The 25,168-nt window shown below is 54.9% G+C and overlaps 8 protein-coding genes and 1 non-coding gene across 9 annotated transcripts; 5 read left to right on the top strand and 4 right to left on the bottom strand.

Moving 5' to 3' along the window:
- Positions 1–81: 81 nt before the first annotated feature.
- SPSK_03042 (uncharacterized protein) lies at positions 82–2,802 on the bottom strand (the record flags this gene model as incomplete). Its single annotated transcript, XM_016729886.1, has 1 exon — positions 82–2,802. The coding sequence occupies one exon, from the start codon at positions 2,800–2,802 to the stop codon at positions 82–84; it is 2,721 nt and encodes a 906-aa protein (XP_016585250.1).
- Positions 2,803–5,654: 2,852 nt separating this feature from the next.
- Positions 5,655–5,757, top strand: SPSK_11287. The gene has a single exon. It is a non-coding gene; the product is annotated as a tRNA-Met (tRNA).
- Positions 5,758–6,628: 871 nt separating this feature from the next.
- SPSK_02965 (c2h2 finger domain containing protein) lies at positions 6,629–10,345 on the bottom strand (the record flags this gene model as incomplete). The annotated part of the gene is made up of 1 exon (XM_016729811.1): positions 6,629–10,345. One exon carries the CDS (start codon positions 10,343–10,345, stop codon positions 6,629–6,631), a length of 3,717 nt encoding a protein of 1,238 aa, XP_016585249.1.
- Positions 10,346–15,206: 4,861 nt separating this feature from the next.
- SPSK_03644 (transmembrane 14C domain protein) lies at positions 15,207–15,827 on the top strand (the record flags this gene model as incomplete). Its single annotated transcript, XM_016730479.1, has 3 exons — positions 15,207–15,293; positions 15,386–15,521; positions 15,634–15,827. 3 exons carry the CDS (start codon positions 15,207–15,209, stop codon positions 15,825–15,827), a joined length of 417 nt encoding a protein of 138 aa, XP_016585248.1.
- Positions 15,828–16,390: 563 nt separating this feature from the next.
- On the bottom strand, positions 16,391–16,707 carry SPSK_03760 (cmc1-like, cytochrome c oxidase biogenesis protein; the record flags this gene model as incomplete). The annotated part of the gene is made up of 2 exons (XM_016730594.1): positions 16,391–16,599; positions 16,674–16,707. 2 exons carry the CDS (start codon positions 16,705–16,707, stop codon positions 16,391–16,393), a joined length of 243 nt encoding a protein of 80 aa, XP_016585247.1.
- Positions 16,708–17,229: 522 nt separating this feature from the next.
- Positions 17,230–17,772, top strand: SPSK_03662 (uncharacterized protein; the record flags this gene model as incomplete). Its single annotated transcript, XM_016730497.1, has 2 exons — positions 17,230–17,290; positions 17,345–17,772. The coding sequence occupies 2 exons, from the start codon at positions 17,230–17,232 to the stop codon at positions 17,770–17,772; spliced, it is 489 nt and encodes a 162-aa protein (XP_016585246.1).
- Positions 17,773–17,961: 189 nt separating this feature from the next.
- SPSK_03780 (uncharacterized protein) lies at positions 17,962–18,246 on the top strand (the record flags this gene model as incomplete). The annotated part of the gene is made up of 1 exon (XM_016730614.1): positions 17,962–18,246. The coding sequence occupies one exon, from the start codon at positions 17,962–17,964 to the stop codon at positions 18,244–18,246; it is 285 nt and encodes a 94-aa protein (XP_016585245.1).
- A 2,718-nt stretch (positions 18,247–20,964) lies between these two features.
- SPSK_03580 (uncharacterized protein) lies at positions 20,965–21,769 on the bottom strand (the record flags this gene model as incomplete). Its single annotated transcript, XM_016730417.1, has 2 exons — positions 20,965–21,223; positions 21,288–21,769. The coding sequence occupies 2 exons, from the start codon at positions 21,767–21,769 to the stop codon at positions 20,965–20,967; spliced, it is 741 nt and encodes a 246-aa protein (XP_016585244.1).
- A 1,326-nt stretch (positions 21,770–23,095) lies between these two features.
- SPSK_03248 (uncharacterized protein) lies at positions 23,096–24,786 on the top strand (the record flags this gene model as incomplete). Its single annotated transcript, XM_016730088.1, has 6 exons — positions 23,096–23,255; positions 23,362–23,540; positions 23,658–23,784; positions 23,911–24,294; positions 24,391–24,518; positions 24,580–24,786. The coding sequence occupies 6 exons, from the start codon at positions 23,096–23,098 to the stop codon at positions 24,784–24,786; spliced, it is 1,185 nt and encodes a 394-aa protein (XP_016585243.1).
- Between the last annotated feature and the right edge of the window lie 382 nt (positions 24,787–25,168).

Raw genomic sequence — 25,168 nt, 5'->3', positions numbered from 1 at the left:
CGTGAAAATTGGGGTAAAGACAAAAGAAAACAGAGGTGGTTGGGACAACGGGGGCAACGAGGACATAACACAGATAAGCCCTTAATATCCCCTCTGAGGTCCCGGGTATGGGCCGTAAGCACCATTGAAGTTGCTGTTGCCGTTGCCGTAGCCACTGGGGTTGCTGTTGTAGGCCATGTATTGTTGCTGCTGTGGCGGGAAGGGCGAATACGAGTTGTTCCGGCGCTGGTAGTTGGGGCCGTTGCCGTTGTAACCTGGCCGGTATCTTTGTTGGCCGTAGGTTTGATTCCGTACTGGCGGCCCACGAGGACCGTTGTACGTGCCGCCGCCGTTGGTGTTGTTGCCGTCAAGGTTGGGCAATGTAGGTTGCCGCATATCAGCGGTGTCTGAACGGCCCATCGGTGCCGCCTCGCCGAGAAGACTCTCGCCGCCCTGGCCGACATCTTGCCGACTGCCGCTGTACTGTATCCGCGGCAAGAAATTCCGAGCACTGTTGTTGCCATTATTGAGTGTGATGGACCGCGCGTCAGGCGCTGTCGAAGCCAGGCCGATCAGTACTGCACCCGACGAAGCAGAGAGTGTGCTGGAAACGGTCGAGGCCTGGCGTGCGGGCGGGAGTCGAGGTACCGACAGGTTGGTCGAGGCGGGTGGCACCGATGTCGTGTCCACCTTCTTGTTTGAGACGCCCGACAGGCTCTCCGTCTCCTCGTCGATCGGCGACATCCGGCCGCTGCCGTGCTTGTTGGTCTGGCCGGCCTGAAGCAGCGAGTTGCGCGCGTCGAGCGGCGTCAGGTTGTCCGTGTCGCGTGCCTTTTCGAGCTCCTTGCGCCGCTTGCGGTGTGGGTTTTCCTTGACGCAGGCGACAATCGCATTGAATGCAATGAGAATGGCCAGAATGCCGCTGAGGGCCGACTGCACGGCAATCAGCACGACGCCAGCGACGGTCTGCGTGGTCTCGGCAATGCCAAACTCTTCGACAAACACCATGATGCAAACGACAGAGAGCACGCGCACGACCTGGATCAAAATGTTGACGACGTTGCCCGAGCGGCGTTCATACGGTCGGCTCCACAACAGCATGACGAGCATGACTGCCTCAATCGCCAGCTGGGCAATGCTCTGGGCCATGCCGTGGCCGTCGCCGACAGCAAGCGCAACGCCCTTGGCAAACATGTACAGAATGGAAGGCACAAAGACCCACCAGTACTGGCGACGGTACGACTCGTAGAACAGGCTGTACTTCCTCCAGATCTTTTTGTCGTCGTACAGGCCAGATGTGTCGCCCTCCTCGTCCGTCAGCTTCTGCGCGGTATACCAAATGCGAAATGAGAAAAAGGCCAGCACGCCGGTAAAGAGGCCGAGTGTGACGCCGGCCAGCACCTTGGCGGCCCACGAATCGCCCTGGGTGAACTGGAACATGCAGTACAGTACCCACACGCCATACAGCAACAGAATGAGAGTGGTGATGGCGCGCGCAATGGAGCGCCAGTAGTGCTGCCGGAAGCCGGCGAGCGACTCTGGGAAGCGTCCAAAGAGGGCCCAGGCCTCAAGCACGACCTTGACCAGCAAGATGCCGACGGTAATAGCGGCAATCACGATGGCCACGATCAGCAGTACTGTCATGAACGTGCTGGCTGACGGGATGCTGAGCTCTTCGACGTACGCACGGAAGCCGCTGACGGCCACGCGCACGGTGTTGGCCGCGCCGCCGCCGCTGCCCGTGCTGGCATCCGTGCCGGCGGCTCCGTCTGAGCTCGTGCCGTTGATACTCGTCGTAATCTCGCGCAGCAGCAAGGCGTGCGTGCGGCGATCCAGCAGGTGGAGCTCGGGGCTCGCCAGGACGCTGCGCGCCAGGCGGAAGCTCAGTGATGCCTGGGAGGGTGTCGAGGTCGAGCCGTCCGGGAAAACCAGCGTCGCATTCTGCAGAAACTGGACGCTGTCGTTGGTCAGGTTGCCGCCCGTGGCCACGCGGAAGTTGTCGATGGCGATCTGCAGCTGGGTCCAGGGGATTAGGCCGGTGGAAAAGCCAAAGTTCTTGGCAAAGTTGCGGTACACCGGCGGGTAATTGACCGACATCATGCCGTTCATGGCCATACCCTGGAACCAGCCAAAAACCTCGCCGAAGCTGGGGCTGATCGTGCCCATGCCGCCGGCCACAGACGATCCGCCGGCTGCCGCTGCACTGCTGCCGCTTGCAATAGCGGCGCCGACGGCACCGACACCGCTCAGCACAAGCGCGGCTGCTGCAATACCGGCTGCCGCGTACGACACCGCGGGGACGTCTGTCGTCTTGCCGTTGGACACTTGTGACTGGATGCAGGCAACATCTTGGCCCTTGTTGTCACCATCCATGGCCATCAGCTGCAGCGTGGCCTGGGCGGCGATGTCCGGGATTTGGAAGGCGATGGCCGGTACCTGATTGGCAAACTCGGCGGGGATGGCCTGGGACCCACTCGCGGCAAAGCTTCCTGCGGGCACGGGGCACAGCTGCTCAACGAAGGTGCTCGCGGAGCAGGGGTTGAAGGAGTTGGAATAGACCTGGGCGCCGTAGGCCGTGACGTTGAGAATGGCAGTGACGTTCTGCACCTTGGCGCTGGAGCCGGCGACGTCAAACGTGACGGTCTTGTTGGCGTTGTTGTACTGGATGTCGACCTTCTGGACGGTGACTGTGGTGTCGTTGCCTCCGCAGTTGTTGAAGCCGGTCGTCTGGAGAATGTCGGTGGCAGCGGTGGCGGCTGCGTTGAGGCATACGGAGGCGGCTAGGACTAGCCAGCGCAGGCCAGTCGGCCTGTTTCTTGCCATGTTGGCGCGAATGCACGAAGTATATGGCGAGAAAACCAAATAATGAAGCAAAGTAAAGAGAAGTGCCCGTTTCGTAACAGTCGTATATGTTTTCGTTAGAGCATTGATCGACGAAGTCGAGATTAGATGTGTTGCGAAAATAGGAAATAGGTATAAGTGAGAACGGACGCCAACAGCTTCACAGAGGTATAAAACTGTAGAAAATTGCAGAAGCTGGACGAGAAGTGTCGGGGGCAAAGTAAACAAAGATCGTGTAAAGATAGACAAAGAAAATACAACAAACGTGGGAAAGTGAACAAAATCGAATTGGCCAGCCGAATAAAGAAGAAAATCAAAGAGAATGAAGAAGATCGAGGGACGAAGTGAAGGCAATGGAGGCCGAGGGTCAACCTGGAACGAATGGAAGGAAAGAAAAGAAGGAAAGGACGAGATCACGCTGTGCCGTCCATCGACAATAGCAATTGTTCAATGTCTTTGTTGATTTTGTTGAGATGGACAGAGCGAGGCCGATCGCGAGATGTGGTGCTGCACGCTCCCTAACAACATAACAAGACAAAAGAAAAAGAAAAGAAGAACAGGATCATAGGATGAGAGATAAAAGAAAAGCCGGTGGCTTGGACAAGCGACTCAACGGTCGCGAGGACCCAGGCAAGAAGTGATCCAAGTTTAGAGTTTGGGCCGGCCCAGGTGAGTCGACAGGGGTTGGCCAATACAACCCTTGGGATGTCGAAACTCTTGCCAGGGTGAAGACGGGATACGTTTGGTGCACTTGTAAGAAGAAGAAGTAAAGACAGGAAAGGATGGCCACTCCGCGTGCAGCCTTTCTTTTTCCTTTTTTTTTTCGCAAATACTTCTCTTACACCAAGCTCAGCCTCTTCTTTCGGCTGGTACGTCTCTTCCGTCCTGGAACCAATCGACCATCCCGAAGAGATTCTTAGTGACTGACAGAGCAGCATAAGATCCACAGCCAGGAACGACAGATCAGTTTTGCTCTCGCCGTCTCTTGCTGCTCCAAATCAATTGTTCCTGCTTTTTTGGTCGGAAAGTACCCATTGTCCTTGGTCGATCTGCGGCCTTGACCGGCGTTATGAACGACCACAACCACAGGCAAGCAACGCCAGCCAAAAAGAGAAGAACATGATATTGCAACACCACTTCACAAATGTGCGAGGATGTGGCTACAGGATTCACCTGTCATCCAACTGCCATTCGTATATGTGCAGGCTTCGCTAACTAGTGGCAATAGAGTCCGCCTTTACCCTGGTCATGTAATCTGGAGGTGCCAGTCGCTGGCTGTTCTCTCGTTTTCCCAAGGATCTGAGCGGCGTTTGAAGTTGGGCAAAGAGCGGGAGGCCAGCAATTCGCACAAAGGACAATATGGGAACTGAAAGGGGACAAAAGGAGAACAAAGGGAACAACAGCTGCAGGACCTGGCTGCGTGCAAGCGCTCGTGCGGTGTCGTGGGCTTTGCAAGTTCTGAAACGCGCAGGGGTTTGGAAAGAGAACAAAACAGAGTCTTGTTTGCGGCGGCTGAAGGCTTGGATATGGCGTTTGGAGTTGAGGGGCCAGGAGCAGGTGCGGGCTGTGGTTGGACGGGGCTGTAAGTTGCCAAGGGGGGAAAGAGCCCCTGGTACCCACTACTGACGACACTTCCTTCCCTAATGCCGCTTCGTTGGACAACATTCTCCCAGAAAGGGCAACCACTCGAAAGAGTCTCTTACTTTGGTTGGTCATTGTCGACTTCATCCTCTCTTTTATGCATTTTCACATCTTTTGCGTGAAAGCACGCGCCGGCGATCTTGACCCGGCCTTTAGTTGAGGCCGGCTTCTTGATCACGGGCCTGTTTTCGTATCTAATATTTCCCACCCTCTTTTGTTTGTCTGCTAGGCACGACCGAGATGAAAATAGATCTGGAGAACACATACTAGAAAAAGAAAAATGTTCAGAAAGATCAGATCCGAATTTTGACGCCAGAGAACAACGGCACAAAGGCCAATGCGCCTTCGCACTCGCACCCACCGCTCTGCACCCACGGCCCTCCCAGCCTGTCCATCACAGCCCCTGGATTGTCTCCTCTCGGTTCGGGACAAGGGTGTGAGAACAGTCTCCTCCCAAAGCTGCAACAAAGCATAAAACCCAGGAGCCTGGGTCGTCACCTACGTGGGGTATAATACGACGTCGTACATTCCCCTACAAACTGGGAGAAAGTGACTTGGATACAAAGACCCATTGACAAGTATCTCAAGAGATACCACGCCCATGTCTTTGTGTCTGTCCTGTCGACGACTCCACAGCCTCTTGGCAGAACAATGCGTGCTTCAGATTGTGCGTTCACCTCTCGTTGCTCAGTATCGGCGTCTGTGCCCCTGCATCTTCTCGTATTCTCACACTTTGCCAACGACCAGACCGTCGATCAGCACACCTCGCTTCGTCCTTCTCAGGACGTTTGTATTCTTTCTTTCCATGCACATTTCTACGCTCTTTCCTTTCCCTTTCGTTCAGCTTTCGCTCGCATCCACGGCAAGCGATCCGCAAGGCACACGGTCGTTCTTGCCGAAGTGCAGATCAGGTGGTCAAATGCGGCGAGAATACTACGAGAGAATAGGCAGAGTAAAGCAGGAACGATCGAATATCCTCCCATTTCAGATAGGCAACGGCTGTCGACACAAACCTTTATTTGTCGACGTTGATGGAAGGAAGATACGTTTAATCACACAGTTTCGAACGCGACCTCGGAGCTGTTGCACTAGCGTGGGCTACATTTTGAGAACTCCAGATTCGAGCCACGGAGACTTTGGCTGCTCATATATAGGTATAAATACGAGGCAAGGTACGTAACAAACAACGTAATGGGATCGTGGCGCAGTTGGCTAGCGCGTAGGTCTCATAGCGATATGAGCCTTATCCAAGATAGGCATATCCTAAGGTCGTGAGTTCGAGCCTCACCGATCCCAAGTTGTTTTTTTTCCTGTTTGGGCCATTTTTTTTTTAACTACCTCTTTTTTGTCCTTTTCAAACCACTTCCATTCTTTTTATAAACAAACATATCGTCACACTTTTTTTCAGTCGATATTGTACTTCAGTGCCTAAACCGAATTCCGTGTCCTGCCTTGTCCTGTCGACAGTTGAACCTAGTAAGTCCGTTAACGGCAAAAAGCAGAATCGTCCCAACTCAGCCTCGACGCATTAAGTCGGATGACCAGGGGTGTTGGGACTGGTCCATGGGGTGATGGACCAGACGATGTGATAGCCCCTCTCTTTTTATTCGTCACTGCAATGCATATCTTAATCGATGCGATAATACCTTCTCAGGAACCCGGTACGATGTAGACACCCAAAGATGAAGTGTGGAGGGTTTCCAATCCTCAATGCAAGTATGCTAAGCCCAAAGATGCCAAAGAAGGTGATTTAGGTTTGAAATTGGTATAAAATTCAAAAGAAGTCTATGGTCATAAAGGGGAAGGCGGTTCAAGCTGCATGGCAAGGCCCAGCTGCATTTAAAAAGATAAAGAAACAGAAAGAGCAAAATCGTAGAGACAATTAATAACTGCAAAATACAAAATCATATCCTTTCATATTTGATCGTATGCAAGTCATTTTGCGCCAAAAAAAAAGAAGAAGATGAAATCAAAAAGAAGACGAAGGAAAGAAAATAGTAGGCGTTAGCTGGTTGTGGTATTCGTGCAACCCAGGCGTCAAACCAAAGTAGAGCCACAGGGCAAATCATATGTATATAGAAGCAAAAGGCAAAATCTGGTAAGAGGAGAGATGAAAAGAGAGAAAAAAAAAAGCCACCAGATAAGTCACAAGTATGTTACACACCAGCTAATGGCCGTAGAACTGGCCTTGTGGCTGGTGCGGTGAGTGATGGAATGGTGACACCGAGCCCTGAGGAGTATAGTGTTCGCCGCTGCCGACGGAAGGATCAATTGAAGCATCGTACTGTAGCTGGCCACCGGCAATGGGCGCATGCAGGCCGAGCGCGTTGGCATCGGAGAACGTCGAGAATCCCGACGAGTCGATCATGCTAACCGGATCCGCAATGTACTGGTTGCCTGCCGGGTCCAGGTAGCCGCCAGTTGTGACGGGGAGTTGACCGCCGTAGGACTGCGCACCTGCAAAGCCGGGCTGCATGTCCAGAGTTGCGGCATCCAAGCTCTGCATCTGCGATGGAAGGACACCCGCAGCAACGAACTGCTGTGGCGTCTGGCCGTAGTATGCTGGCTGCTGATACTGCACCTGGGTGACAGCGGGGTACATGTACGCGTTGGGGTCGTGGGCGCTAGGCTGGCCAAAGCCACCAAGCTGCTGGCCCAGGTGGTGGTGGTGTAGGCCCGCACCGGGTACCTGGCCCGTCGCCATCATGTTCGGCGAGAGACGCGAGAGCTCACCTTGGTGAGCATCGGCTGTTGCGGGATATGCCACGGTTGGTGCGAAGGTCCGGGGTGGCGGATCTTGCACAGGGCTGATGAGCGTGTCTGCCTCCACCTCCTTGCGCTCCACGAGACGCAGGAGCGGTAAGCTGATATGCTCCATATGCTTGGCCAGGTGTACCGTCAGCTTCTTCCAGGTGGGGAATGTTTTGGCGCAGAAGCGGCAGGGTTCGTCCTGGGGCCGCGCCGTGGTCTCGGCATGGCACTGTTCCACGCGTTGCCAAGTTGGGTCAGGCGCGCCGGACTTCTTGATCGCAGCCTTGGTCTTGTGCTTGGGCTCGTTGAACTTGTGCTCGCGAACGAGGTGCTGCAAAAAGTTATCGCGACGGTAGCATGTATGCCGGCACTCTTCCACGTCGCATGTCCACCACTCCAGATGGCGATGACCCTCGTTCTCGTGGCGCACCCAGTCGGCTTTTCTCTTGAAGATTTTGGGGTCGCGGCACCTGTCCCACGTGCATGTGAATGGTTGTACGTCTTCGTGCACGTGCTTCGTCCAATCCGAAGGCTTCTGGACACGTCTGTTCTGGAAGCAAAGTTGGCACTCGAATTCGGCTGGCAGGGTGGTCGTTGGTGGCATAGGGATGTACTTGGGGAAGCTCTCCGCGTTGATGGCACCGTCCAGGGGAGATGTGACATCATCGGCGTCCTCGCCGTCATATGTCGCAGACAGAGGATCAATGCTGCGCGGCGCGCCCTTGCTGTCGATAAGAACGGCCACGCCGCCTTGTGCGATGCACAGTGGCCCGCTGGAGCACAACTGACCCTTCACTTGGCCTAAATGCTTGACCCGGCTGTTGAGCAGACCCTTATACCGCACGATCTGCTGGTGAGCAATGCGGTCTACCAAGTAGGTGTTGACGTCGACGAGCATGGGGTTGAGGCCCAAGACCAGCTCACGGAAGCCGTTGAAATCTGGCGTAATGTTGTCGATCAGCTCGTCGGACTCAGCCTTCAGATCACCATCATCGAAAGCCTCGTCGTCTTCGTCGTCCTCATCGTCCGGATCAGCCACCGCAACGCGGGTGGCCGGGATCTTGATGGGTGTGGGTGCGGTGGCAGGGGCTGGGGCGGGAGTGGGAGCGGCAGCAGATGTGGGGACGCCGGTGGCAGGGACCGACGTGGGTCCATGGAACATGGGCGTGGCGTTGGCCGTCGCCAGGGCCGCAATGGGCGGACCACCAGTCTTTTTGAGCATGCGGACCAGGTTGGGATGAGGATTGTCGAGCGTTCCCTTGGTGTCAGACTTGCTGCGGGGCCGCCGTAGAGAGTTGCCGACCTTGAGCAAGGGGCTTTTAGGCGATGTCAGGGGTGGGCTGAGGCTGCCGGAGCCGGCATGTGGCCTGCTAATGGATCCGTTGCGGGTGTGTGTAGCGCCAACAGAGGCCATGTTGCTGCCCATGGAGACAAGGGCTGTGTTGATACTGGGGATTGGCTGCTTGCTCTTGCCCCAGCTCTGCGTTCGCGGCGGAAGGCCAAGTGTGCTGGTGCTTTTTGTGCTGTCGCGGCGACTGTCGTCGGCGGGCGAGCTGTGGTCCGCAAAGTAGGACGACGCATCGTCATCTGGAATGCCGCGTGACCGCTTCAGCTGCTGACTGGTGCTCGGTTTGCGCACAAGCGTTCGCAGGTTGTCGAGAATACTGGGACGACGAGCTGGTTCGCCACGGTTGATGGCCAGCTTCTTCAGGAAGTTGCCGCTCGTGACGCCCTCAATATCGGCGATGCTGGGCAAGCTTCGCCGCCGGGTGCCCCACGTGGCGGCTCGCGACACAATGGACGCGTTGTCGTGGTACATGCGCTCAAAACGCTCAATGGCGGCTTGTGACGTTTCGGGCTGGTTTCGGACGGCGCCTTGTGCAATGGGCAGCACAGAAGGACCGTTCTCCCAGATGCTGCTCTTGAGCATGATCTCGTAGTCGGTAGCGGTGACGGGCCCGCCGTTGCCAGTGAAGTATGTCCGGCCTGGCTGTTCGACGTTCTGTGTCTCGCCGCCGAGATCGACCTCGCGCGTCGACACGCCCTCAAAGGCGCCTTCTGGGCCAGGTGGCGGGCCCTGAATATCAGGCTCGCCGCCAGCAGCCGAGTCGAGCCATTGGCTGACAGCGGCGTTCTGCTTCTCCACCTTTCGTGCCTCGGCATCGTCGTTGATGTTGGTGAGGATCTCGGTCGAGGGGCGATTTGACGGGTCGATGCCACGACGGGTAGATTGCGCGGCCCCATCGGCCTGTGCGAGGAGAGGGCTGTCGCCGGCGTTAGAGCCGGCGCGCTCGGTCTTGATCTCGCTGGAAGACAGATAGCTCTCCTCGTGGAGGGCGCTGTCTTTGCCCCAGAGCGAGACGGTGACATGGGGGTTTTGATTTGACATGGGAGGCGCTGTTGTCGCGGTGGCGCCCCCTTCAGTGGACAAACTACCTCGATCGTTGTTTCCTAAGCTGCCTCCGCTGCTGGTTGTATCTGGCGTGAGCTGCGTGGCGGCGTCACTGACAAACGTTTGCAGCTGCGGTACGGCTGTCGTTCTTGTTGCTGTTGCTGCGGGGACCTTGGTGAGTTGCTGTGGCGAGACAAGGCCGTCAAAGCTCGGTACAGCGGCAATGCTGCGGGATGTGGCCTTTTGCGCGGCAGCCGACGAGGAGGCGGCGTTGCTGGGGGAGGCGGGCGCGTTGAGAGATGGTGTCTGATCGGGGCTGATGGGGTACGCCTTGATGTCATTGAAGATGGGCTCGGGCGTTGTATATGTCTGCGCGTTGGTGTCTGCGAGTGAGGCGGCAGCAGTGGCAGCGCCAAAGGGGTCGAAGTTGCCCGCGTCCTCGGCGAGGAAGGAGGGCGCGTTGCCGCCAGTGGTGCCGAAGATGGCGTTGAAGTAGTTGTCGTCGCCCGCGTTATCTACGTCAAACTCACTGTAGTCACTGGACTGGTAGTGGATACTGAGGGCGACAGACTCGGCAGGGGTGTCTGCGTTGTTGAGGGCCGGCGAGGATGCAGTGTTGTGCAACATGGGCGGAGAGAAGAGGAGACTTGAGCCGGTGGGCGTGCCGGGCTGCAGGTTGTCAAGGTCGTCGGTGGTTTCTGCAAACTCAGAGGGCAGATTTGGAAACGGATATGAAGACATGATGAAGGCAGAGGAGAGGGAGAAGAAGGGAAGGGTGAAGGTGTTGTCTGCCTTGTATATACAGCTCAAGAGTTCAGTGTGGGTAATGGGGATATCAGGTAGCACTCGCGGAATGGAGTAAAACGTACGAAAAAGGAAGTGATGAGAAGGAAAGGGAACATGCAAAAAAGACGGGCACTGACACGAGGCAGAGGACGATTGATTGATGAAGGAGAGAGAGTTGGAGGAGGATGGGACGAAATACCAAGTCCCGTTTCGATCAAAAGGTAGCGTCGTCCGTCCAGCTTGTGGGTGGAGGGACAGAGGTGCAAGGATCAAACAATCCTGGCTTGGGCGGGCTTCCTTCGTCACCTCTCTCAACCTCTCAAGGTAACTCGCACAGGGAAGAATTGGAGAGATGGGTGGGGGGGGGGGGGGGGTTGGTTGGGGCTGTTGCAGTGGTAGGTGCGGCTAAGGCGAGGGCGGGGACCGCAGTGCAAGTTGCTCGTGTTTGTTTGACTGCGGGCAGGCGCGGCGGGAACCCAAAGCTTAATTAGTGAAGGGGGAGCAGTGGCAGTTGACCGTTTCACTCAATGCGGGCAGCCGGTTGAGATTGTGGTAACGGGGATTGTTGATTGTTGATGATTGTTGATGAAGATGGTGATAAAGCTACTGAGTACGGAAAGGGGATAAAATCGGGAAGAAAGGGGTCTGAGGCTACAAATGGACCGCGAGAGGGCAAGAGCATTTCTGAATTTTCTGAGGCAGGTGCGATTCTGCGTGCGGCGCTCTTGTGGTTCAGCTGAAAATTATAAAATTACGGAGAAGGAGCATGCCTCTTTGGTCGAGCGCTCCTGCCCCAGGATATTGGGGGCATTGGGAGGCCCCTGGCCGCGTGCGAAGAGAGGGAAAGCGCGGTTGCTGTTCGGTCGCGCCAAATTGAGACGATGAGCCGATTTGTACTAGGGCGGGTTGCAGCGCTTATTCGCCATGGTACGCCAGCAAGAGTTCTTTATTCCGTTCCACTTTGTATTTACATCGTATTCGTCAGAATACGGAGATCATGAGTTGTGTAAGTCGTCTGCCTGTTTGTTACTCTTTTCCTCTGCTTCTGGCCTGGTAGACCTTGCCAGCCCCGCCTAAGTGGCCGTGTTGTCCAATTCTCTTTTGTATCATACGGCCCTGGACGCAACTCGTTTTTTTGGTCCAAAAATTTCGGCATGCGCCGCGGGCTGTGGAGCTACAGCCGTTTTGAACAGGAGAATGGAACAGCCAAATGTTCTGGAGAACGGCGCATGACGGGCTGTGTTCCAGTGCCTGGAGCCCCTGGCCTCCTCGTGGCTTTAGGTGACCCAACATAACCTTTTTTCCAGGGCAAGCATTGCGAACAAGAAAGCCGATGCAATATTCCAACATGGCAATGTACTTGTCGATCGAGGCAGCGGCTGAGCAGCCGTAGCTGTGACGGGGGACCGAATACAGGGTGACGGGCCAGCCACGCCGGTTCTGTCGAACGTTTAGACTTCGACAGCATGGTTCGGGATTTTAATACCAGACACAGACAAACAGACCACACAAGCCAGGAAACGACGATCCCATGCCTCACATCGAGTTTACACCAACGACTCCACCGTTTGACGGAGGCTCCGCGGGAGATAGTGGGAACAAAGACGCCAAACCGCTCTCGGTTTTACACGGGATGTGGCAGCGCGGAAGCCATGTCGCAGTGTTAGTTTTTCATTTTGCCTTTGACTCGTACAGAAGTACTTTTCCGCAATGCGGTGCAGTCACCCTGACAGGGCAGAGAAAGAACCCGTACCCGCAACGGAAAGCCAGTGACAGGAGAAAATAAGGAAAAGAACTAGTGTGCCAGTAGGGATGATAGCGCAACCTCATCGAACGGCGCCAGGTGTGTGTGGGGAGTGTAAAACAAGGGTGAAGGGAATGGTGCCCACATCCCATTGCAGGGGCAAGCGATGCAAACAAGAGAAAATTGAACGGCGTGAGTGCCTGTCTTGTCTGACTTGGCGTAGCGCTGGCCCTACGAGAAAGGAAAACGAACGGCCACGAACGATATACGGGAACCTTGGGGGGGAACCTTGGGAAAGGCCAAGAGGTGTGTGAGTGTTAGGGTTGGGGCGGGCGTGAACACATCCGTCTGTGCGTCTAGGTGTGTCATCGTCTGTGGGACAATCGGACGGACTTGACCTGGTGAACGGATGGCGGATGGAGTCAAACGGTTAGGCAAGGCAGTCTGGCTCCAAGGACTGCCGACGAGAGACGAAAGACGCCTTGTTATTACAACACAATTAAACAAAAGAACAAAAAAATATAGGCCCGGGATGACGGTGAGCAAAGGCTGAGAAAGACGAAAGAAAACAAAGCGTTGATGAGGCACCAACCATTGACGAGGCTGGTGGACCGCGTTCTGGTTCTGCTTGGAAATTCAAACGGTCGTGTTCAATATTCCCTGCCTCAGAGCTCGCTCAATCTGGTAACAGGGCAGAAAAAGGCGACAGTCGATATGGGTCCCTCCCGGAATACAGGGTGTGAGATCGATAGCGCGGCAACCGGCAACAGGACGGTGGGGAGAACTGTCGAAGTACGATGTAAGTTACAGTCCACTGAAGATGCTTGGAATTGCACTAGCTGCAGTATGTGCGAGGCGTTTTCGCGGCAGGCTAGGCGCAATTTACTTGCCAATGCCAACGAGCCGCCAGGCTGCCAGGGCCGAGGCCAAGGTGGGAAACGTCCAGTCGTTCTGAGGATGTTCAGTGGATGGGACTCGCTGGCGGACCTTGCAAAGTTACAGTCGATTGCTTGCTCTGTCGCAGCGGTGCAACCGCTAAGCCCCACGCGCCGTTTCTCGCTCTGCCCTGGACCCTCTTACGAGGCGTATTTTCGTGCATTTTCTGGCCCAAGCTCCAGCTCCCCTTGTCCAAGATTTTCTTTTGTTTCACTGCTTGCCGGCACAGTCATGACGACAGATCCACGACGGTAGATCGCAACGCATGGTCTGGCCAGGAACGGCCAAAACAGCCCTGGGAACTTCTCGAGTTCGATTTGTTGGATCCCGGGCCTTGTGAGGGAGGACTACTTGCTACATGTGACCGAGAGTTTGTGACGAGACCGTCTTGAGAAGGGTAGCCTTTCGGTACAAAACCGCGAATCAACTGGCAGTGCACACGCGACCCTCAACGACTGCAGGCAGTGAGATGAAGCTTTCTTGTTCTTGTCGCTGCATCTCACCAGTACGAGATACGACGTGCAGCGACTGCAGGTCGCAGAGGACAAGTGTATGCCAATGAAGGCAACAAAATAACCCTGCGCACAATGTGTCTTTTTTCCCGTGCCGCGCATGAAGCTTTGGCCATGGAAAGGCACCAGCAGCAACCAACTATTCTCGATGCCTACGAGGATGATAACATTTCCGATGTCTGCCTCCGCGGATTGACGGCAACATGAGTGGCCAATGCTGTCTCGTCAATGTGTTCACGCTGGTCAGACAGCTCTCTCAGCCGCTCCTCCAACAGTTGCCTGGCGATGTCGTCGATTGTCGGACCATCCCAAGTCACCGAGGTGCGCTTCTGGAACCGGTGGCCGGACGAGAGGACGTCGCACCGCCCAAGTCAAGGCAAGGTAAGCTTCGTGGCTGGCTCGACCTACCTCTCTGTACGCCCCCCTCACAACAAGCATGCCGGGATTAGGACACGTTGGAGCGGGTCAGATCATGAGAAAATCAAAATGGATTTTGACTTCTTTCTCGCCGAGTTGGTTGTTTAGCCGATCGGAGTATCTGCACAAACGTGAAGGGAGCAAGGGAGGTCCGTTGTGTCGTACAAGTCACGTCTGTAGGCCGCATTACTTGGCAGCTATTGTGGCAGGACAAACGACCAAGGCTAGAGACAGCTCAGCTCGATGTACGAACGTACACAGCCACCGAATCTTGGGGCTGGCTTTTTAGCGCAGTGCAGCCCTGGACGAAAGAGCCAATCCGAGGCCACCGTAGCTGGAAGTCGATGCTATGTTGGCTCGTGTCGAATTGCCATTGCCAGGAAGACAATTGATATTGAGAACAACCCGAAAACGTAATGAAAAGAGGAAACCAAAACGAAAACACAAGACACAAGAGACAGGGCAGTGTTGAGGTGCGTCAGAATATGGACTGCAACATATTCTGTATTGCCTCCTGGTGAAACGCTGTGCAGCAGCTGCACAAAGCATCCAGGGTGTCATGCTGGTCCAATGCAGTAACCAGCCCAGCCAATGGGGAATGGACGGCTTTGGAGGCTCTGTCTGCAAGACAAACCCACCGATCGAGTCGGGATGCACTAAGCACATTGCGCCAAAAGCATGGACTCATGGGCTCGGTGGAAAAAGAACCAGACGAGGATAGGCCTCAGAACAAAGGAAGAAAAAAAGAATTTCATAGAACTCACAAACATACTCAACATGCGTCCTGGTATGCGAGACTGCAAAATGCCAAATGCTGGCAAAATACCGGAGATGCGAAAAAAGGGGTGCTGTTTCTTCCTAAACAAGCCATGTGAGGACGTTGCGGAATTTTGCCGCTGACTAACGTTTCTCTTCAGCCTCTTCCGAGGCGCTAACTGGGGTAGAAGCTCGGCACTAGCGGAGACCGTGTGATGCCACCCGCGCCGCTGAAACGATTGGCTGCGAAAGCTGTCCTGCCACCATTGCATCCGTTCAGAGTCAAGAGGAACGAAGACATCACATCATTCCCCGTCAACGTCCAACGCATCGCTTCTCACCCCTCGCGCCGACATCGCTGCGCAGTTCAATACACGTTCTAGTTGCTGTGCATCCGATGATCACGCATATCTCGAGCTAAAGCCGTCTTACCGTTCACTAAAACTACACAATGGTACGCCTTGTCGCTTTCGGTCTCCCTTTTTGTGCTATTCGGTGCGGGAGACTCTCTCTCTTCCTCCGCTTGGTGCTATCTTGTGTTTGTTTGATTCGCCGAGAGGAGCTGCGTTGCACCGCAGCCTTCTCCCTATCACGGCATGCTGGGGGGCAAACGTATTTTTGCTAACACAGCCTCGCACACGTGAACAGTCCCTCGATGTCCAGTCTTATGTCCTGGCGGCGCTGACCGCGACCGGCGGCGTCATTGGCTTTGCCAGAACGGGTTCTGTGCCCTCTGTTGTTGCCGGCGTGGCCGTGGGTGTCCTGTGTATGTGACCCTGGTCCTCTGTCCCTGATCTCATCTCCTGTGTCGGGCGTCTCGTGGCCTGCACCATCCCCGCCTTTGCAATGTAAGTCTCCGTGGCTAATATCTCCTCTAGACGGCCTCGGCGGCTTGCGGCAGCAGAACCGCCAGCCGTATGGCGTCGAGCTTAGCCTTCTCGCCTCGGTCGTCCTGGGCGGCGCGTCGATCCCGCGTGCCATCCGCCTGCGCAAGCCGGTGCCAGTGATGCTCAGTCTGATCGCTGCCTACGGCCTGTACAAGTTCGGCAGCGCCTACTTCCGCAGACCATAGGCGATGCGCGCGGAATGAAAGCGACGAGGCTAGATGCGGTTGGATATGGCACAAGTGTTGCAAACAACAGCTACGCTTGAGCAAGTGTTTTTTTCCTTCATCTTTGAAGCGGAAATGTGAGATTTCTCATTTTTGTAGCCTCGGTCCCTGCTGGCCAATGGACAATCTCGATTCGAGAATAGTCCTCTTTCCTGCGGCATTCCGAATAGAAAGTTCTCTGCTCCTATCCCTGCAGCAAAATAAAATGTGAACCGTAACGCCTTAAGAACATGATTTTTTATCCAGAGGGTGTATCTTCAAACCTCCCTTTGCCCTCAGCTCGCCTTCGATCCTCTTGACCTCCAATCCTGCATAGCCTCCCATCCCACCTCTGAATTCATTCGTCGGTCTCCTTTTGGTCGTCGTATCACGATCGTTTCGTTTAGGCGAATGTCGGTTCGGGATTTGCCCATGGGTAAGCGTAGATACAGAGGCCGGTATGGCTCGACCCGAAGCCGCGTGAACGCCGTGTGGCCATTGACGATTTTGCGTTGTTGCCTCAGTTGATTGTCTTGCCCGACGCATCATGAGTTCTCGTCAATGTCCTTCCACATCGCCCGGATCTTGTCGCGCTTCTCCTGTGCTTCCGATCGGTTGGCCACCACCCGCTTCGCCCGCTCGGCCTTGAGGCATAGGCTCAGCTTGGACTTGGCGTCGTTGCACATGCCCGCCGCCTTCCACAGAAAGCCCTTCGCGTGGCATTCCTCAAAGGCCGCCATGACCTCGGCACAACCTAGTTCTTGTTAATACCTGGTATTTTGTCTCTGGGGTCCATCGGCCACGGCGTTTGTTCATGTTCATATATACCTGCGTGCCGCTCGGCATCAAGATGGGGATGCATGGGGGGCGTCTTTGTCTTGGATGCTGTGGATATTGACGTTGTTTGAGAACTTCAGTCGCGAGACGAGGACGTGGGCATGCAGCGGCCGGCGAAGAGTCGGCACCGGTGTTGCACTCCAAAATTTGTCGCCTTTTCGGTAACGACATTCGTCGTGTGATTGCTGCTGTCCAGTATTTGGTACAAAGTGGCGCGACGAGAAACGAAACTCAATGGCCGTTGAAAAAGTTGACTGGGGCCAAAATGGGGGCATTCAATTGGTGCGCGACCCAATTCACTGGCGATTGCGCCTGCCAGCTGCCACCTGGGGCGTCACCATCAAAGCCCGACACAGCGCTCCACTTTATTTTACAACTTTACAGCGGGCCTGGCCAACTTCCCCTCGATTTTGCTCCTGCCTACAGAGCGAGCTTCGTGACGACATTAACCCTTTTGCACGACATATTATGCCGCTGTCCTTTCGGTCATTTTCGTGACGAAACAAAAAGCTTCCCAAGAGTTGGCGGACCACTACGCATCCGAACAATGTCGGCGGCTGCTGCAAGCCCGGCGTCCGCGCAGCCAGCCTCGGCCAAGAGGCAGCAGGGTAGGTCTCCTTTGGGCTACGTGAACGGTTGAGGTGATGGACACAAAGACGCAGAGAAGAGATGGAGGATGGAGGCACAGAATGAGCTGGATGGAAGACTTACTGACGCCGGTCCCGTGCCCCGTTCCTCTTTTGCAGACCTCCAGGTGCAGTACACCAACTACAAGAACGCCCTGCAGCAAATCGCCCAGAAGATTGGCGACGTCGAGCAGGAGGCCGACGAACACAAGCTTGTCCTCGAGACACTCGAGCCTCTGCCGGCCGACCGCAAGTGCTTCCGCATGATCAACGGCGTGCTGATCGAGCGCACCGTCAAGGACGTCATCCCGGCTCTCAAGACCAACGCCGAGGGTCTGAGCAAGGTGCTGGACGATCTGGTCAAGCAGTACAAGTCAAGACAAGAGGACCTGGAGAAGTGGAAGGTTAGTGCTCGCAAAGGGCCCGGGGAGTGTCACCATCGTGGAAGCCGGCCAGACAGCTAATACATGTTTTCTCTCCTCTACAGAAGAAGAACAATGTTCAGGTCGTGCAATCATAACCTGCAACATTGGCGAAGCACGAGCCGTGGCAGGCCGCAGAACACGACAACGCGATTATTCTTCATACGATGATACAGCGACAACGTCTTGGTGTTTGAACTCTCTGGAGAGGTCGATGTTCGCGACTGCAAGATGGGGGTCAAAGACATGCGGAAGAACGACAAAGCGATGGCGATGACAGGGGACGACGGACAACACACAACGGACAGCGAAGACCTGAGCAAAACGTTTATGCACAATGGTTTGGTCTTGGGCATGGATGGGTTAAACGACGTCTGTGGTCGGCCGCCTAGCGAGGTCGTCGTTGCGTTGTCAACGATGAGGAACCGGCATGACGTGCCGGCGCATTGGCCATTGTTCGGGTCAAGTGTGGCACGGCTGGCTAACGTCGGGATGCGTTGTCCTGTCTCGTGGTGAGAGGAGAAGGCGATGAGGTATCGGGGGCCAAGAGCCAGCAAAGCAACGCCCCCTCTTCTGTTCGCTGTCGGCAAATGCTTTTCGCCTGTCATTCGGTCGTCGTCGTCTTTGCCGCTTACTGTCATGCTCGGAAGGCCTTGTTCACTTCTTTCGTAATATGTCTGGAATGATACCACTGCATACAGGACCACATCACTGTCCATACATTTTCAAACATATTTGGCATTTCACGCCCATGAAGAGGCCTGGTATCTGGCACTATGAGCACATTGTATGAGCAAAATCTGCACATCCGTAAAACTTGTGTACAGGTCTTCGTAATGGCCACCCGCGGCCAAAGCAGGCCATCCGGATGCCCAACCAGCATTTGGTATTGGGCTGCAAGTATTTTAAAACCGACAGCAAGGCCTGTAGAAAAGCCAGCGGCATAGTCGATGCACAAAAAAAGACCGATTGGGAGGCCATCGTGTGTCTAAGGATCACTAATACCGTCAGTCTTCCCGACTGAGGCCAAATAGCTGAGCCTCGAGACATCGTGGCGAGCCACTAGCCAGCTGGCCGGTACCCCACTTCATCGACGACAACTCTTGGATCGCATCCAATGCTGGCCGACCAGACGACAGCGCGCATCGGCATGCACCGAACTCGAACAAGTGCCAGTTGTTCATCGTCCTAGTTCTGCCCTCCTTTATGCATCCTCTAATGCACACCGTGATGCCTACTGCGACTACTGCGCCAACGTCACGCATCCACACCTTGTCTTACCAGGATGTTTTGGGGAGGTGTTTTCTCTCGTTTATTCTCCTTGGGATACATTGCACAAGCACAGGTCTGCCGGCCGTGGCGAGCGGCCAAGTCAAGCTGGTTCATGAACTATTTCTGTCCTTCTCCCACCGCCCTATTTCGTCATCGTCCCACAGCCCGAAGTGATCTTATCTTGCTCGTCGCTTGTCTTGCCCCCACGGATGCCGAACACCCCGTTCGGGAAAGTGTCTCGTTGGCTTCGAAAAGTCTGACATCTCGTCGAGGGTTACACACCTGTTCGTTGGCCTCGCCGCACCTGGACAACATTGGCTGGTATCGTTCCTGTGTCTTGTTGTGATATTAGCCGTTGACAAGTGCGACTTGATGCAGCATGGTCTGCCACCTTTTCCTCTCGATTTTGTAAACAAAAGCTGATGGAAGTCCTAGATTTAAGAAAGTACAAAAAAAGAAGTTAAAAAAAATTGCTGCCTGCACCCATTGGACGATCCGTGGTCGGCGCAAAACACTCGATATTTTCTTCTCACTCCTCATCTCCCTGCAGCACTGCCAACTGGCGAATGGCGCCCAACTTGCTTCTACATTTGGATCTTCAGTCTGGTGCATTTCTGCCCAATGGGATGATATGGTCGCCAGCATGTTCTGCTATTGGACGGCTATCCCGGACATTGTTGGTCTGCGGGCGCAGCCTTACAACCATCAATAAAGAAAATGGAGAAACGGGGCTGCATTCGTTTTTAGGTTCCAGGGTGTGTGAGGCGGGCAATCAGAGACAGACGTGCCTTTGTGGTTGCTTTCGGTGCCAGAGCCGGGCCAACTGTAGCGCTGCAAGCCATTGTCAAATCACTTTCGAGGATTTCTCGTCAGAGGATGCGAATGTAAACAAATTCGGAGCCCTGCCAACAACACTGTATATCGAAGTCATCGTGATGGTAACGGCCTTGGGGAAAAATAAAATGTCGACGCATCCCTCAGAAACTGAATTACTAGGGCGGCAAAGCCGACATAATCAGGAGCGAGGCGGAGAAAACGACGCAAAAAGAAATAACGAAAAACAGCTCGCAAACCAGGGCATACTCCCATTGCGCCAGGTCATTTCCTTGAGTCTTCCGTTTGCTGTCTCCATACCTCCTTTTGCAAAGCAATAAATTGCCGTCCACGGACGCTCGCGCGTACATCCCGTAAAGCTCGCTTCATTCTCTTACCGCCTCGTCATTCTGTCTTGCGGTCCCTTTAACGTTCGTATCTCTTGGTGGGAGGTGGGCTTGATCCTGGCCTTGGCCTCGTTCAGCCTTCACCGCCTCATAGCATGGCATGTCCGTGTTGGCACATGCTGCTGCAATGCCACCCTTCTTTCTTGTTGCTGGGATGGTGCGCGGCCCCAACCCCGGTCGAGACTCGAAACCGGTGACGTTGTGAGGAGAGGGAAGAAGAGCGGTTACAGAATTTGCACACAAAAGTTTATTACGACGTACTCAGTACTCTCTTCGATTGCGTTGATTGGGTAATGTCATTGCCGTGACAGCAGTCACAACCACAGCCCTTCCTCGTTCGCGCCTGCCTTTCTGACAAACAGCACAATACGGAATGTGTCTGTGAGGTTGGGGTGGCGGGTCTGTTTTTCAGCCGCTCTTTCCCATGTTTTGCACAGCGCTTTTTCACAATGCAAAAGAAAGCGCTCTTCGTCATGCCAGAGCGATGGAGCTACTAAGGAGAGACCCCACTTGGCAAGGAATGTACATATAACTCACCATAAACTACAGCATAGAGTAAGTACTCATAGCACACAGAAAGTACCGGACTAGTCTCAGACGCTAAACAACCCGGCAATGTCGAAAGAAACAACGCAAAAGTCTTGTGTTGACATGGGTAATTTGGGTGGGGAGGAAGCAGCAACCAACAGTAGCACCACCACCTTCCTCCTCACCTCTTCCCCCCCTCCCAAGCTTTTCAGCATCACAGCACAACAGCAGCAGCTCGACATACTGACCCGCTTTGCCGCATTCTTTTGTCGTCGTTTCTCGCAACCTCACCAAACACACCCTTCTCGTCCTCGTTTTGCATCTCCACGCGCCACGCCTCTCTTTCACCGACTCTCTTCGCTCCGCCTTTGCGCTCTGCCTCTCGTCTTGTCGGCATCTGCCAATCGACCCCGTTTCCCACTTCCCGTCGCGTTTTCTGCACTACGCCGAAACCCCACGTCCTTGCAGCGCATCTATATGCGCCAACGCATTCGCCTGCATCTTTAGCCCAACCGGAGACAGTTTTTTCCCGAATACATTGCACCCGGTGGAAGCTTTGCGATTGCAACAGAGGTAAGATACGTGTTTGCCTGCCACCCAAAGATCCGCAGCCCGCGACTTGGGTGTCTCTGGCGTTGGGGCCGTGGCCCATCCGTGTCCCTGCTCTTGTTTGTCTTGCGTGCTTTGCGTGCTTTGATTTGCGCGCTCGCGCTCTCGTCTCGCGCTGGGTATCGCCCATCGTACTTGTGTCGCTGCCGGACAGTCGTCGACAGGTAGCAGCGCATTGGACAGGCCTGCGTGGCTACACATCCTCTTTGTCTCTTGTCACGGCGGCCGGGTCTGCTCCCAGAGAATCTACCGGCGCTTGTCACGCGTGCCAGATGGAAGACAGCTTTCGCGAAGCACGAGAAAGCGCGAGATGCGTGCTTGTCGCGTTCGGCGCTGTGCCACTTGTGTGCCACTTGCGGTTGTGTTGTGTCTGGCGTGGCAAGGCTGCAGCTGCCTACAACGGTGGCCATTAAACGCAAGCAAGTTAAGCAGGCGCGGTCGTTGTAAGGCAGGGGAAGGAAGACATTCAATGCGGTTCCTGGTTTGCTAACACTTGCGCGCTGCGGAGGCAGGGTGGTTAAACAGGCTTCATCCAGTTATCACCGCCCACTGAGAACGGGACAGCGAAACAATCGCAGCACGCCCAACGTCAGCGAACCGCATCCACACACAGCCCTCTCAGGCCCTAACGCACCCGGTTCCGTACCTGCGGGAAAATACAGGTTCTTCGTGTAGGTAGCCAACCAGTGACATCCCAACCTCATCCCGGGACCTTAGTTTAACCAGGCACGCGTGCAGCCCATGCGGTCTCGGCTTGGCTTTGTGGCAGGAGTACCGGGCAGACGAGAAATGTGACCAAAGAGAAGACTGCACAGGCTGACAAAAGAGACACAGAACAACATTATCTAGGGTTCCAAGAGATAACCCCAGCTTTCTCAGGGAACCCAAGTGTTGAGGAGCCTCGAGTAAGCCCGCTGTCTCCACATCCAAAGCGCACTCCAGCTTCCGCTCTGCGCAGCTGATGATTGTTGAAGGCAACCAACTGATGTCATAATAGTCCAAATTCCGAGCAGACCGAGAACTCGTTCTCATTGCCGCCCACAGAGCAACATTTGTGGCCAGGACCCGTACTGACACGAGTACGAGAGAGCACGGCTCAAAATACGACACGGGAACCTGCAGGGTAAGCCAAACCGCAAACAGAATGCACAAGAATCCAAGATAGGTGGGAGTGTGAAAGGGACAAACTGCTCGTGGGATTAAAAGAAAAGCAAACGAGGGGAAGGTTATGGAAAAGCCAGTCCTTCAGGTTTGCAAGACCGCAGTAGAGGCGCATTGCATCCACTTGCTTTTTCTCTATCCTACCCTCTACCACACCCCTGTCCTCTCCCATGCCCACATTCCAACGCACTCCCACCGCTACGTCTTTGCATGTTCCCAAACAATGCACACGCACCCCCCTTCTCTTAACCCACCACGCCAGCAAACATCGTGTACGAATGAGGCTAAAACAGAAAATATCGGGCAGGAAACCAAAGGATCGGTCAAAAACGACAAGACGTAGAACCTGGAACAGGGCAAAAGCGCTAGTCCCGTCTGACCTGAAGCACGTTTTCACCCCGACTCTGTACGTTGCTGCACGTCGAGCGGCCCAAGGAGCGAAAACAAGGCCGCCCATTCCCATTCCTGCCCACCTGCAACGTGTCAGGGACACATCATCTTGCCTAAACACCTGTGCGAGCAAGCAATCCAAGCAATTACAAGAAGCAGCTCACACCCGCTGCAGGTAGCCAAATATGTCCGACTCCCCGCAGTCCAATCCAAAAGATGTCGAGCAGGACGTACAGTCTCCGAACGAGGACGACCAAATGAATGATCCTCAAGACCCACACTCGAGCGCGCTCGGCTACGAGTTCGAGGTGAAGGAGCAAGACCGGTGGTTGCCCATAGCCAATGGTAAGTTGCTGTGCCGAGAGATTTGCTTTTGTTGTTGATTTCCTGTCCCCTTTTCTTCTGCATTGTTGCTCGTGTCTCGGGAGATGTTGTGATGCCTCTTCCTTAGATGAACGTCACCAGACTCCGTTACACATTGTGCAAGGTGCAAGTGTGCAGTGCGAGTGCCTGTACGCTTACAACGAGAACGAGGATGCTGTGGAAGGGAACGTTAGAAAATGGTTGGATGAACATGGACGGCTGGAACGGATTGGAAGACGTCTCCTTTGGCACTGTTCTCGGCCGACGGTACGGGCGTGCCCTGTACGAAGGTGCCAGGGAGGGGACTTGCCGCGGTGGTGATACGCGTCCAAATATGCTTCTATGAGAGCACCTGGCGCTATCATGCTTCCACGAGGCGTACAGGCCGCAAAGGCACGCACCTGCCTTCGTGTTGTACTCACGGCGCGTGCAGCAGCAGGAGGCAGGTGGCAGAGGCAGACAATCAGCGACGACAAGCAGCGTGGGACACCCCTGAAAGGAACTCGGACGGGTTCGACTATTCTCTCCTTCGGAATTCGTCGATACAGCCCCCCAACCGTCCTGCCACAAACGCTCCTGGCTAGATGAACCGTCTCGATAAACAGCCGCGGGTGCGCAACGACGATTTGACAATCAGGAGCCTGCGTATTGCTTGCATGCGCGCCTTTCTTCCTTTCCACGCCTCTTGTCCGAAGGAAAGAAAACGGCTGGGGAAACGCGTCGCAGCCCTTGCCTCCGAAGCCTGAAGCCTGCAGCTACACCTTGCCCTTTGCACAAATCGCCTCTGCTCCATTCTCCATGTCCCGACAGCGCTCCTCCCCCTCCAAGTCGCCAGGCGAAGGGCGTGGCTTGTCTTCGCGGCTTGACAAGCACGATGTATACGACGCTAACATTCGAAACTTTGCTCCAGTTGCCCGCATCATGAAACATGCGCTCCCAGAGAACGCCAAAATTGCAAAAGAGGCCAAGGAGTGCATGCAGGAGTGTGTCAGCGAGTTTATATCTTTTATCACCAGTGAAGGTAAGACCCATGTGCCCCGATCCGAGGTTGTTCTTTTTGTTTTGTTTTTCTTGTCTCCGTTCCGACGGGCCAGTTCGTCATGTTTAACACCAATAGCATCCGAGAAATGCCACCAAGAAAAGCGAAAAACGGTTAACGGCGAAGATATTCTCTTTGCCATGACGTCATTGGGGTTTGAGAACTACGCCGAAGCTCTCAAAATTTACCTCTCGAAATACCGCGAGGTGCGTACCATGACTCCCACGTTTTATATTTTCGATCAGCGGCCTCCCTAACACCATGCAGTCTCAATCAAATCGTGGAGACAACCAGCAGGGTCGTCCTGGCAGCCAGGGCTTCGGTGCCGCCGGGGGCGCAGGCGCGGCTGGCGCGGCTGGGTTCCAGGGCGGTTCCGAGCTCCCGGCCGCCGAGGGTGGTGCCGATGCGTCTAACTACATGTATGGCGCGCAGGCCGGCCACAACGGATCTGCTGGCGGCGAGGGCGGCTACTAAGGGACGATGACTGTCGACTGGAAGCATCAATGCTCGCTCGTCGTCGTGACAAAGCGCCGTGCCACCGCTTTTAGAGCAGCACGACGCACCGCGAAGCACCACACGCAGCAACAAATCACCTGTTTCTTGCGCCCGCATGCTGGTCATATTTGGTGGCACAGCTATCCCAGTCTCCACTGCCGGGCGCATGTACCAGTAAAACGAAAGGATCGAGGTGGTATGGGCTCACCTGTACTTGGATTGGCATCCTACCGCGGCGCGGAAGGATGGCCTGCCTAATGTACACTGAACATTTGGGTTTTATCTGACTCCTTTTGTTTGTTTTTGGATCTGTCGGGCTCGTTTTTCATCCGCTACTACCTTTTCCCGTCTACCTTCTGTC

The sequence above is a fragment of the Sporothrix schenckii genome, assembly GCF_000961545.1.
Source record: "Sporothrix schenckii 1099-18 chromosome Unknown Cont47, whole genome shotgun sequence".
NCBI classification, from domain to species: Eukaryota; Fungi; Ascomycota; class Sordariomycetes; order Ophiostomatales; family Ophiostomataceae; genus Sporothrix; species Sporothrix schenckii.
Note: the sequence above shows the minus strand (reverse complement) of the source record. Positions and strands in the feature narration are given on the sequence as shown.